General features: G+C 35.5%; 1 protein-coding gene across 1 annotated transcript; it reads left to right on the forward strand.

Moving 5' to 3' along the window:
- Nucleotides 1-6,632: 6,632 nt before the first annotated feature.
- LOC131945207 (uncharacterized) lies at nucleotides 6,633-9,951 on the forward strand. The gene is made up of 9 exons (XM_059306235.1): nucleotides 6,633-6,779; nucleotides 7,026-7,152; nucleotides 7,578-7,692; nucleotides 7,866-8,065; nucleotides 8,341-8,373; nucleotides 8,545-8,580; nucleotides 9,061-9,090; nucleotides 9,390-9,446; nucleotides 9,830-9,951. The coding sequence occupies exons 1-9, from the start codon at nucleotides 6,633-6,635 to the stop codon at nucleotides 9,949-9,951; spliced, it is 867 nt and encodes a 288-aa protein (XP_059162218.1).
- Nucleotides 9,952-13,371: the final 3,420 nt, after the last annotated feature.

The following is a 13,371-nucleotide window of genomic DNA, read 5'->3' on the forward strand; positions in this document are numbered from 1 at the left end:
GTGATGGTGAGTACACTAAACATCTAGAATCTAGATCTAGTCTCTAGTCTAGAGTTAATATCCGATACAGTACAGAACAGATACACTGCTTGCTGCTGTGCTGAGATACAATTCAATACAGTATACTGTATAGAGTCCTTGCAAACACGTGACCTAAATCACGTGATACCTACGCCCGCCGCCACAGTGGTGTACATCAGACGTAAACACAATCAGCTGTTCGCCAGCGCTGGACGTGTTCACCAGCGCTGGACGTGGTCACCGTATGTAAAGAATCGCGCCCGCGGAAAAGGAAAAATATGTTAAAAAACTTGAACTCTTAGGAATTGAAGATCCTTATACAGTTATTGACAGTTTCGTGGATAATATAAATATGTGGCCGAAATTTCTAAATAAAAATACTGTTAGTAATACCGTTTGCGTTTAGAGTTTAAGTAGACGAAGCTGATCAAATGCAGTAATATATTATAGGCTATCTACTGTAGCAAACGTGAGACCACTTAACTCCTACAAAACCCACACTACAACGGCTAATATAATCCATGGGTAATAACCAATCTGGGTAGCAGGTTATACAATTTAAGACCCTTATAATCCAGCAGGGAAGTAATCAGACACATTAATACTGACATTCAACCCTCATGATGGCTGCCCCCACCTGTATCTAGCCCACAATAAAACCTAAGAGGAGTCTGCCCTGCCCTCCCCTGAAAATGTCTCACCTCCGTGATACCCCGCCCCACAGAGATAGTATTTCTTATATAATTTTGACCCTCAGGGCCCAGCAGGGAGAACAAAGGGGAAAGTCCCACTGCTCTCCCCTCAACACTTCTCACCTCGGTGTCATGTTATGTCATTTATAGCACACATGGCTTATCAGGGGAAAGCATTAAGGCATTAAGAATCTTAACTCTGGACAGCTACACACTAGTATACTAGCTACACACTAGGTGCCTACTGTAAACTACTAGACTGTAGGCCCTATGTTGACCTGCAATTGTATCAATTGTAGACTGGGTCCATTGTTATTATTCTAAACCATCTCACTTATAATGTTTCTAGCTTGATTTGTTTCTTTTATAAACAGTGGATTTAAAAAAAAAAATTAGCCTAATCATTAACCAAATAATAATAATGTGGTTATTTGTTGTTGGCTGGTATGATCTAGATTGTACTACTAGGCTACAAAAACTTAGTAGACCAATTACTAGATATGAATTTGAATTTAATTAAACTCAGTCCAGTATCAGATACATATTGCTGTAAAAAGACAGCAAAGTAGGTAGGCCTTAGTAATTTATTAAAGCCTTCTACTACAATAATATCAACTACATACTTGTATAAAGTTTTTACAATTTAATTTAAGTATTTTAAGTAGCAGATTCTAGATCTAAGTCTAGTCATACAATCTATTTCAATTTCAGAAAATTTCGTTTGCTAAAAAAATGATTAGATAATAGAGCGAGGTTTTAGATCTTAGAGACAATTAAATGCTTTATTAGGCCTATTATGACTACTTTTGATTTATTATGGGTGTATTTTTAATCGAATGTAGATCTAAAGTAATTAAATTTAAGTAAAGAAGTAGATTCTAGATTCTATGTCTACCCAGCGGAGCCAGGTATTAGGCCTACTATTAGATCTTATTATTCTTATTATTACTTTTGACTTTGTCTTTTACTATTAGTATTTGTGAAGGTCGAGCATATTTGTTTTATTAATAGTTATCTTTTATAATTAAAATGAAGTTTATTATTTTACTGTCCTTACCTGAAACAAAGTATCGAGAACTGCATTTGATCAGATTCGGCTACTTTAACTCTAAACGCAAACAGTATTACTAACAGTATTTTTATTTAGAAATTTTGTCCACATATTTATGTATACGAAACTGTCAATAACAGTATAAGGATCTTCAATTCCTAAGAGTTCAAGTTTTTTTAACGTATTTTTCCTTTTCCGCGGGTGCGGTTCTTTACATACAGTGAACGCGTCCAGCGCTGGTGAACACGTCCAGCGCTGGCGAACAGCTGATTGTGTTTACGTCTGGTGTACACCACTGTGGCGGCGGGCGTAGGTATCACGAACGGACGTGACGTCATATGAAAGGACTCTATACAGATAGTCTCTAGAGTCTAGTAACTAAGTCATAGTGATCAGAGTTTCTTCCAGGCATCTCTTCGCCCTCCCCGAACAAAATGAAATTTATATAATTTATATAGAAAATATATACTTTTAACAGTGTCCGCCCCCCCCCCCCCGAAGAAAGTTTACCGCCCCCCCCCCCCCCGAAGATTTCAAGTGCCCCCCCCCCCCCCCCCCCCCCCGGAGAAAAAAGTCTGGAAGAAACAAGTGATAGTGATAGTCCCATTATATAAAAATTAGGTAAAATCACGATATAGCGTCGGTTATTATTCCGGAACTGTACAGCAGTAAAAAACAGTAAAATAATGGCGTAATCTGTCGAGCCGTTCCGGAAACCACCGAAACTACTGTAAACAATCATTTATTTGCCGCCATATTATTTTTAATACATAATGTTTAAAAATGTGCAAGGATTGATTTTAGTTGCATTTTAAATACCTTTTTGCTAATTATTTTGTATTTCTAATTATTTTAAGTTTACGTGCTAATTATTGCTGCTACTAAACATTATTCTAGTTATTCTTACTACTTTTAACTTTAGTCAATCTAATCGTCTTATTACTAACAGAACTAGATTCTAACTAGATCTAGAGCTGGTTGTCGCAAATCTTCTGCAGGTTTTTTCTGTTTCTTAAAAAAAAAACATTAATTACTACACTCGACTTTATTAATAATATTTAGATTTACTAATTGTTGCTATTTTTTTGTCAGTTAAACATTAAATTAAGTTAAAACATTAATATGCACTTGACTTTATTTTCTTTCAACGGTCAAATAAACTATGGTTTACAGTAACGAATGTTACCGAAACTCAACGAACATTACCCAATAATTTCCGACGCTATATCGTGATTTTACCAAAAATTATTAGTCTGAGTCACTCTGTGAGAGTCTGAGTCACTCACCAAAACAAAAATTAAATTAATAGTGGAAACGATAGATCTATATTCTACTAGATTGTAACTAGATTTATAGTGAATCAAATAAGTTATATAAAATCTGATGAGATATGTAAGGACACATACAGACTTTACTAGAGTAACATCTGGCCATATGCAGCCCAGCTGGCGAAGAAAAGAAAGTAGGTTTAGTTTTGGGTCCGTGTAAATTTCGAAACCGTGTAATTAACTACAGAAGAAAACCAAATTAGATCTAGAGATCTAACTGTAAATCTGACCTAACAAATTTTTAAATTGTAAACAGCAGTTTTATACTAGATTTCTATAATGGTTAAGGCTAGGTCTCATCAAGGAAGTATTTGTATAGTGGAGATATTAATGTTTTACATAACACCAAGGTAACACGTTCGATGAATGCGCGTCAGAGTTTCTTCCAGGCATCTCTTCTAGAAGAAACACTGATGCTCGTTTAGGTCTATAGGCCAATATGGCTTTTTTGGACCTTATTGTAAAATCATTGTGCGGAATATGAAGACATTAATGGTTTCTCCTGGCTTTAATAATACTTTGATTTAACTTTTGTATATGCTTCCTACTTACACTGATGATATTTAAAAAAAAAAACTTTTAATATGAGCTAAATTAAGCTTATGCGACGGTAGAGAGCTAGACTGCCAACCTGAAAGTCTCAAGTTTGAATCCGGGTTCATATAAAATATAACGTCCACCCATCTCTAATGGGTACCTAACTCAAGTTTGGGAAAGTAAAGGCGGGTGGACATTGTGCTGACCACACTATCCCCTCATATGCCGAGGTCTCTGAAACACAAGAACTTCTTTATTTGCCGTTTGTGTCTTGGACACAACGGGAAAAGATAATAGCATTTAAGCAGTGGCTTAGCGAGGTCGGGTGTCACCCGGCGCCGGTGCGGCACTTAATGGTGCCACCCCCCCCCCCCCCCAGAGGCATAGAGACCCTTCCCAGGGACAAACTTTCAAATTTTCGATTTGCACCCCCCCCCCTTCAAACTTTCGATTTGCACCCCCCCTCGAGTTTTTCTCTATATATTTTGCTATGTTTTTGCCTTGGTGTCACCCCCCTAAATGGTGTCACCCGGTGCGGTCCGCACCCCCCGCCCCCCCCCCCCCCCCCTCGCTACGCCCCTGCATTTAAGCGCATTTGGCGTAAAAACCTTATACACGTAGACTACAATCATAATATCAGGCTTCTCCAGATAGTTAACAAATTTAAGAAAAACCCAACATTATAACAGCCTACACATTCTAAAACTTGTTCATTAATGAATTTAAAAATCACATTTGTTTCCATGCATTTTTAACTTAATGGACTCGAATGTTGAAATATAGCTTACATATATGCAAATATGGACAAGATTTATAGCACTACCCTGGGTCCATCTGAGAACAATCAGGAACTGGCAGATCGGCAGACGGGCGGTTGGTTTATTGACGCCCTACCCCAAAGATATTACGTCATTTATCAACACCACTCGTCCAAACAGGAACAATTTAACATCATTATCATCGGCGCTTTTAAAGACAAACAGTATTGTAGTGATTTGTATAATGCAAATCCACGGTAGAAAAGTATACGTATCCTCGAATAGGCTTCTTGTGAAGAACGGTGATGGATATTGCCTACAGAAAGACAGTAAAAACATTGATGTCGGGTGATGAAATGTAATAGTAGGCACAATAGGTGTAACGGTATTTCGGGGCAGTTTGGCGGTGGGGGTGGGGTGTTGTAGTGGTGGGGGCGGGCGGTAGGTTGGGTTGTGCTGTTTGATGAATAGCACCTCTATGTGAAGTATATCAGTATTATATTTATGACTGACCGAGCACTACTATCTGGAGCACTGTATGTGGGAAGTTACCGCAACACGATCAGTCGATTACCACATAGTGAGACCAATAGCCAACCCACCAAGACGCATGAAACACTAGGCCTGGTCGTTATTTATTGCCGTTGCAACGATCTAGGCCAATATTTACAATGCATAGATCGCTAACGTTATCAATCGAGTTTACAACTTCACTTCTGTATGTAACAAATCGTTGCCGTCGCCATGTACTTACACTGTTATGTGGGATTTATACTTATATCTGCTTATGCTGGTAAGTTTATTAAACATATAACGTAATATATGGAAATTTTGTAAGGTTAAATTAATTATTGTGCAATTAATGTGTACAAAGACAGGTATAACAACTACAATTCAGACGTTACAGAAAACAGTTTTAAACATAAGGGTTTCTCGTATAATAAAAGTGCTTCACTTCTAATTCTATTCCTAACCATATAGCCAGACATATATATATATATATATATATATATATATATATATATATATATATATATATATATATATATATATATATATATAAATATATGTGTGCGTGTGTGTGTGTGTGTGTATTGCGTGTATATGATTTGTTTATGACGGTTTCTTTTGATGTATTTAATTGTGTACTTATAAGTTTAGTCCTTCTATGTGCGTATGTGTCGTATGTTTATGTTTATCTGTGTTTGTATGTATGTCTTTCGAGCCACTGAACCTTGACATCTCTACTACAGCAGACGGCCAACACCTAGAGATCACAGGCCTGTCCTACCTGCAGGAAGGAACAAACTGTTCTGTGACATGCAGCGTCCGACTGACCAATTATTCCCTGGTGCCAGAGCTATTCTGGGGGAGGGAAGGTGGACTTCCGGTCAATCATTGGATAGACAACAGCACAGTGAATGTAAAAACTAAGTGTATCTCGTCTTAACGTTATCCAACGGATGCGATTATCGTGTTTACATAAATATTAACGTTTACTGCATCTTGTATACCATATTGTATAACAAGCTAATAAACAATAAACAGGGTTTTATTCAGGTATCGATTTGAACGTTCCTGTTAAAATGCGCCCCCCATTGAAATACATTATTATTTTTTGAAGTATGTTTCTTCTTTCGGAAATGTGTAAAAGTAAATTTCTATTGTCTATTTCTATTGACCAAATAAAATAAAATACCAAGTGCGTGGTCGTGTGTGCATTGTCTGGCAAAGTCACAGATCAGAATTGTGCCAGATCAGAATGATGCCAGTTCAGAATGGTGCCAGATCGGACTGGTACCAGATCATAATGGTGCCGGATCAGAATGGTGCCTGATCAGAATGGTGCCTGATCAGAATGGTGCCAGATCAGAAAGGTGCCAGATCAGAATGGTGCCTGATCAGAATTGTGCCAGATCAGAATGGTACCAGATCATAATGGTGCCAGATCAGAATGGTGCCTGATCAGAATTGTGCCAGATCAGAATGGTACTACCAGATCATAATGGTGCCAGATCAGAATGGTGCCAGATCAGAATGGTGCCAGATCAGAATGGTGCCTGATCAGAATGGTGCCTGATCAGAATGGTGCCAGATCAGAAAGGTGCCAGATCAGAATGGTGCCTGATCAGAATTGTGCCAGATCAGAATGGTACCAGATCATAATGGTGCCAGATCAGAATGGTGCCTGATCAGAATTGTGCCAGATCAGAATGGTACCAGATCATAATGGTGCCAGATCAGAATGGTGCCTGATCAGAATTGTGCCAGATCAGAATGGTGCCAGATCAGAATGGTGCCAGGTCATAATGGTGCCAATTCAGAATGGTACCAGATCATAATGGTGCCAGGTCAGAATGGTGCCAGATCAGAACGGTGCCAGATCAGAACGGTGCCAGATCAGAATGGTGCCAGATAAAAATGTGCCCGATCAGAATGGTGCTAGATAAAAAATGTGCCATATCAGAATGGTGCCGATTACATTTGGAAGTGTGACCTATATCAGATATGGGCTCGAAATTAAAACATAAACAACAGAATTGTTACTTTCCCGATTTCAACCGTCATTCCTCAAAGTCAATAAACTCGTTTATTTCAAATTTTAAAAATTCAAGCTTGACATTTTGCTTTACCACAGGAAACCTCGACGTACACCACAACTATAACATTTACAGTAACTGCTTTAGATAACATCCGGGAGCTTATATGTTATTACCGGCTAGACAGTGACGAGAAAAGAACAACTTTTACCCCTTATGTTATACGTAAGTTGAAGGCAATTAATGTCACATTGTTGTATAAGCTACTCTGCTGGGGGAAGTAACTCCACGTCTGTTTGTGGACGCAAGCTGAGTCATCTGTTTTTAAAAACTAAATAACAATCTCAACGATCACACGTGTTATAAGCTGATTAAATCTAAGCTTCAGTTTGAAAATCATAACCTAGAATATTATTATTTTTTAACTCTAATCAATTAGTAGTTGCTTTACTAAACAAAAGTAAGCTTGCGTAATTAAAATTGATGCGTGATAGTCTCCCTTGTCATATGGTCGTGGTGTAGGGGCGATAATCACATAATTATTTAATCACTGAGACTCAAGCATTTGATGATTTAGTCTTTTAAAATATCAGAAACATAGATTCAAGTTCTGTAACTGTTTCTTAATTTTGCTGTTTTTATTTCTGCAGTGGTGCCCCTTGATCCGGAACTATCTGGCCTAACCTTGGTTGAACCAAATACCGAATACACCTGGACCTGCTTGTCTAATGGATCTAGCTATATCCCGCCTAATGTGTTTCTTAGGTTCGTTCACGCTAAAAAAATAGACACACCCATATGAATTAAGATTTTTAAAAATTGTATCATAATATAAAAATTCGTATAAATAATTCAATAATTAGCTTTATCAATTAAACCAACATTGCAAATCTTATTTCGTATTGTCACTGATGTGCATTTGTATTTCTTTCTTGTAGAAATGGAAACGGAGACCTGATAAGAAGCGAGAAGGTGACGAGGATCATCGAGGTACCTAACAAAAACAGCGTCCATGTGGTGGTTTTAACGGCCAGGCTGTCCATCCCAGCCACGGACCTATCCTACGTGATCCGGTGTCACGTGGTACACCAGTTCATGTCTTACTCACAGAGTCGGTCAGCCGAGATGATTATACATTGTAAGAAGTTTGTATAGCTCATGAATTGTCTGCTTAAGTTCGGACAGTCTTTAAATGATGTCTCGCAAATTTAGTATCCCCCCAGCACCCCACCCCCCCCACCATCCCCTATTGCCTTAAGACGCCATTTAGATACCTATATGCAACAGTGGGAAAGTAGCGTTAAGTAATTTATAAGCAGAGGTTTAGCGACTCATCCCAACGCCCTGGGGCGCCCGCCCTACTGTTATTTACTCAAAGATTTACCTTAAAATAATGTGTTTTTTTTTCTCCAGCAAATGATACAACCTCAGTAACCACAGAAGAGAGTAAGTATTTAATTATTTAAATAGTGCCCAAAGCATAATCACATCATCATTTTTTAATTACAATAAGATTAAGAGCATGACTCCAATCAGCCTTTAGAATGTCACTGTTAAGGAAAAATAACCCCCTCAAATCCACAAGAATTAACGTGCTATTTCCCTTGATGGTTTTAGGTAGCACACCAAGTATGCCTACAACGGAAATTCACGGTGAGTTAAAGACAATTTTTTCTGTCGAGCTGAAAATATAAATTAATCATCAGCTTAGAGTGTGATAAGCTCTTATGTATGTGTAATCTTTACAGCTGTATAAGGCAGGTAAAGTAGAGTTCATCTGTTTCTGTGAGATGAGATATGAAAATCTTTTGTGGTCAGCACTATTTGCTACTAGGTGAGGTGCCTTATCAGTATACAATCGATATATGGTAGTTATTAATAAGTCACTATCATGTATCGGTTTGCGTCTAATCCAACAGAGTAAAATTAAATAGTTATTAACACTAATTGAAAATTCTACACGTTCCTGATTGCCAATTAATTAATAGTGTCTAACAACTATGTAATTATGTGATCTTTGTAAAAAAAAAAAAAGTTGTTTATTTATACTCGACGATTTAGAGCCCATTGCTTTTGTGTTTAATTAGTAAAAAAAATTGTAATAATATAATTTTCCCCTTTTTATTCTATCAGAGGATACAACAACGACACACATGGGACACAGTAGGTTTTTTTGTTGCCTTTTTTTATGTGATCTCTCAAAACACCTTAAAACAATATATAACCAAATATAGGCAGACAGATTGAGCACACTGCTATCTAGTTCAAAATGCCATTCATTGCTAATGTGTATATATAATATGCATATATAAATATAACATAGTTTCAGTGTGCTACTTACATATATATATATATATATATATATATATATATATATATATATATATATATATATATATATATATATATATATATATATATATATATATATAAAATATCACCAGTTTATACTTATGTAACAGATGTTTCGTCGACTACCAATATGCCAACGTCAAATACAACGACAGTAGTTTTAAGAGGTAGGCCATATTTTTAAAACCAAAAAAAAATTATACAAAAACAAAATCGGCATTTAAATTGCAAATGTTACATTAGGGGACTGTAAGATATTTCTTGTTTAACTACAAATTGCCCAACACGAATAACGCCAAATCTGGTCATTATTTGAACTCGTTTAGTTGTTCATTTATCATTCCCCAAGTTTCATTCGTATAAAACAATGTGCTCTCTCCATTTATATTATACATTCGTCTAATATTATTAGACGAATTTATAATATATTAATATTGCACTACATTAGTCTATTGAAACATTATGCATCTCTGTAGGCCATCACACACGTGTAGACCTACCACATTCTACAGCTATTGACAACTTACAATTCTGTGTTTATCACTTTTAGATGCTAGAATAAACTCAGACGAGGTCAATGTCCTTGCATTGACCATCAGCATAGCCGTCATTGTTTTTGTCTCACTCACAGTACTTATAGTAGTCTTCATATGGAAGCTTAAATGTAAGTAGCACACAGTACTTATAGTAGTCTTCATATGGAAGTTTAAATGTAAGTAGCACACAGTAATTATAGGAGTCTTCATACGGAAGTTTACATGTAAGTAACACACAATGTTTGTAGCAGTCTTCATATAGAAGTTTACATGTAAGTAGTCTACAAACACATTGGTTGTAGTAGTCTTCATATGGAAGTTTAAATGTAAGTAGCACACTAACACAATGTTTGTAGTAGTCTTGATATGGAAGTTTAAATGTAAGTAGCACATTAACACAATGTTTGTAGTAGTCTTGATATGGAAGTTTAAATGTAAGTAGCACACTAACACAATGTTTGTAGGAGTCTTGATTTAGATTTTTACCGATGCATTGGATATGGACCTTTGGATGTAATAAAAGCTTTGGTCGCTAAAATATCTCTTAAGCGACCAAAGCTTTTATCAAAGAATGCAAGTTCGCTTTATTTTCTTATTTTCAGTGCATTTAAAGAAACGTTATTATAAAAAAAAAACTGCATTTGTTTTATGTTAGTTAATTTTTTTTCTTCTGGTTAGGCCAACAAAAAAAAATCTCAGGTAATCTCACAATTGCCCCACCCCTACCCCACTGCCCATGGGTCACATAGTTAAAACACATCATAATTAGACTGCTATAAAATGTTAACTGCCATATTTGAACTTTATTTTCACAGATTTTAAAACACATGCGCAAATACAGCCAGACAAAACAAGGTTAAGTTGAATTAATTGGCTTGACATTTTAATTGGTTTTCTATATTACAGGATATATATATATATATATATATATATATATATATATATATATATATATATATATATATATATATATATATATATATGATAATTTCAGTTTACTTAATATAGTAAAATTAGTTATACCTAATTATAAATTTTATCTTTTAATTAGACATTTAATGATTTCTAACTTTTACGATAGGTCACAGACTTCTAGCAGTTTCGACTCTGGTGAGTTTTTATTTAATTGCTTTATTTGATTCAGTGCAGTTTATTGATTCTTGCTAATTAAATGGGCAATTGAACAGGACATTGATGGGAGTAAATAATAAGATCCTTAGTAGATTTAATTATTTAAAGAGTCAACAAGCTTATTCAGAAACAGCATGTCTTCGTGGTTGAGTTTGAAAGTTTTGTTGAAAAAAAAAACTTTGCAAACCAGTTTTTTAAAAACTTAGAAGTTTAAATAACACTTATACTATCACTTATAAAACACACGAACAGAAGTCCCAAACAAAATACATCAACAAACTTTTTCTACATTACACGTGAACAAAAATCAACAAACCACACCAACAACACTATTCACCAACAAAACACACCAAGCATACACACCAATAAAACACCATTAATATTCACCAACGATACACACCAATAATACACACCAACAATACACAGCAACAATACACACCAACAATACACAGCAACGATACACAGCAACAATACACACCAACAATACACACCAACAATACACACCAACAATACACAGCAACGATACACACCAACAATACACAGCAACGATACACACCAACAATACACAGCAACGATACACACCAACAATACACAGGAACGATACACACCAACCACCTACACCTACCAACTCCACCAACATAGCACGCTAACAAAACACACCAACAGGACACACCCACAAGTTAACACGTATTTGTGTTGTTCCTGTTGTCAGATGTCTCGAGATGGGTTAAGAAAGACAAAAACAAGATCAGCAGCTTCGAGAGGACAGCACAAAGCACGACCCATGACCAGAGTACAGCAGCTTTCAACGGAGGGGCAATGGCACCGTTGGCATTAGGGGCGATTCCACCATCTGCCCCAGCTAGTACTTACTTAAATCTCTAGATGTCTCATTAACAATCAGTGGATTAGCAGGAAATTTCGTCGGGGGTGCGGTCGATGCCCCCAATATATATATATATATATATATATATATATATATATATATATATATATATATATATATATATATATATATATATATATATATATATATATATATATATATATATATATATATATATATATATATATATATATATATATATATATATAATATAAGCGGGCTGTGTCTGTCCTTCCTTCCTTCCTTCCGTCCGTCCGTCATCGCTATAGATTTTGGAACCATAAAAGTAAACATCGCACCATTTAGTGCTTTGCAGTGCATCGCATTGTCTTATTATAAGTATTAGAGTAGGGTCTGTTTATATAACGACATAGAGCTATTTTATAATTTCCACTGTTTGTACAATTTTGCATAACGTAAAGAGAATATTAAATACACGCACATTGCTAAAACATATTAAAAGGATCAATGTCAAATATCGTTTTCGTTAATATTCCTAGAAAAAGTGGATACATTTTTATAACATAATAACTGTAGGTTAGAAAAATCTAATTAAACTGTTTAGTAATTTTGCCAAGGGAGGTATTTTAAAAATAAATTGAACTCACGCTAAAAATGTGAATGCAGAATCTGCAAGAAGGAATAATTGTTGGAATAATATAATTAGCAAAATGTGAATGCAAATTATGCAGACGTGTAAGATTACATTATTGTTGAAATATTATAATTAGCATTGATTGATAAAAGGCTATTTTTTATTTATTTTATTCACTGAATGTAATGTTTACTACTTATAATTTTTACAAGCTTTTATTTAACTCACTTCCTCTGTCTGTCGTAAGTCTGTCTTGACGGAAACGCAGGAGTGAAAATTCGGACAGTTCTACTTGACCGACACGATTCACAGTTGGCACGTGGGTCAAGACATGAAGACAATACAATCTGAAACTAAATTTGACTTAATTGGATGCCTAATTGATTTTTTATGAATTAATTAAAATTTGGACCGAATTAGTAGGCATGTCTAGCCAACCACACCACACGCGTCATCAATAGCTGCGCCATCACGACCACGTAATGGCTGCGTTCAAAAACCATTGCGCGCCTACTGAACGTGATATTCAGTAGGCGCGCAATGGTTTTTAGTCATGTAACTCTATTGTAGATAAAACATGTAAAGTACTGAAAAAAAATTCATAAAAAACGTCTTAATAACAAGCTTTTATGTAATGATGCACTAAAAAGTAGAAAATAAATTATAGACTACTATTTAAATAACTATAAAGAAAAGCGTGGGTGTCTTCCTTAACATTAGTAAAGGTATCCAATAGATACTAAAGTGACCCACGCTTTTCTTTATAGTTATTTAAATAGTAGTCTATAATTTATTTTCTACTTTTTAGTGCATCATTACACAAAAGCTTGTTATTAAAACGTTTTTTATGAATTTTTTTAATCAACTATTAAGCACTATTATAGACGCGTCATCACGTTCATTTGGTGCGAAATGGTTTTAGTTATGAAACTCTATTGTAAATT

Source organism: Physella acuta, unplaced genomic scaffold, assembly GCF_028476545.2.
Source record: "Physella acuta isolate Inbredline_101_S28 unplaced genomic scaffold, ASM2847654v3 ptg000531l, whole genome shotgun sequence".
Lineage (NCBI taxonomy): Eukaryota > Metazoa > Mollusca > Gastropoda > Physidae > Physella > Physella acuta.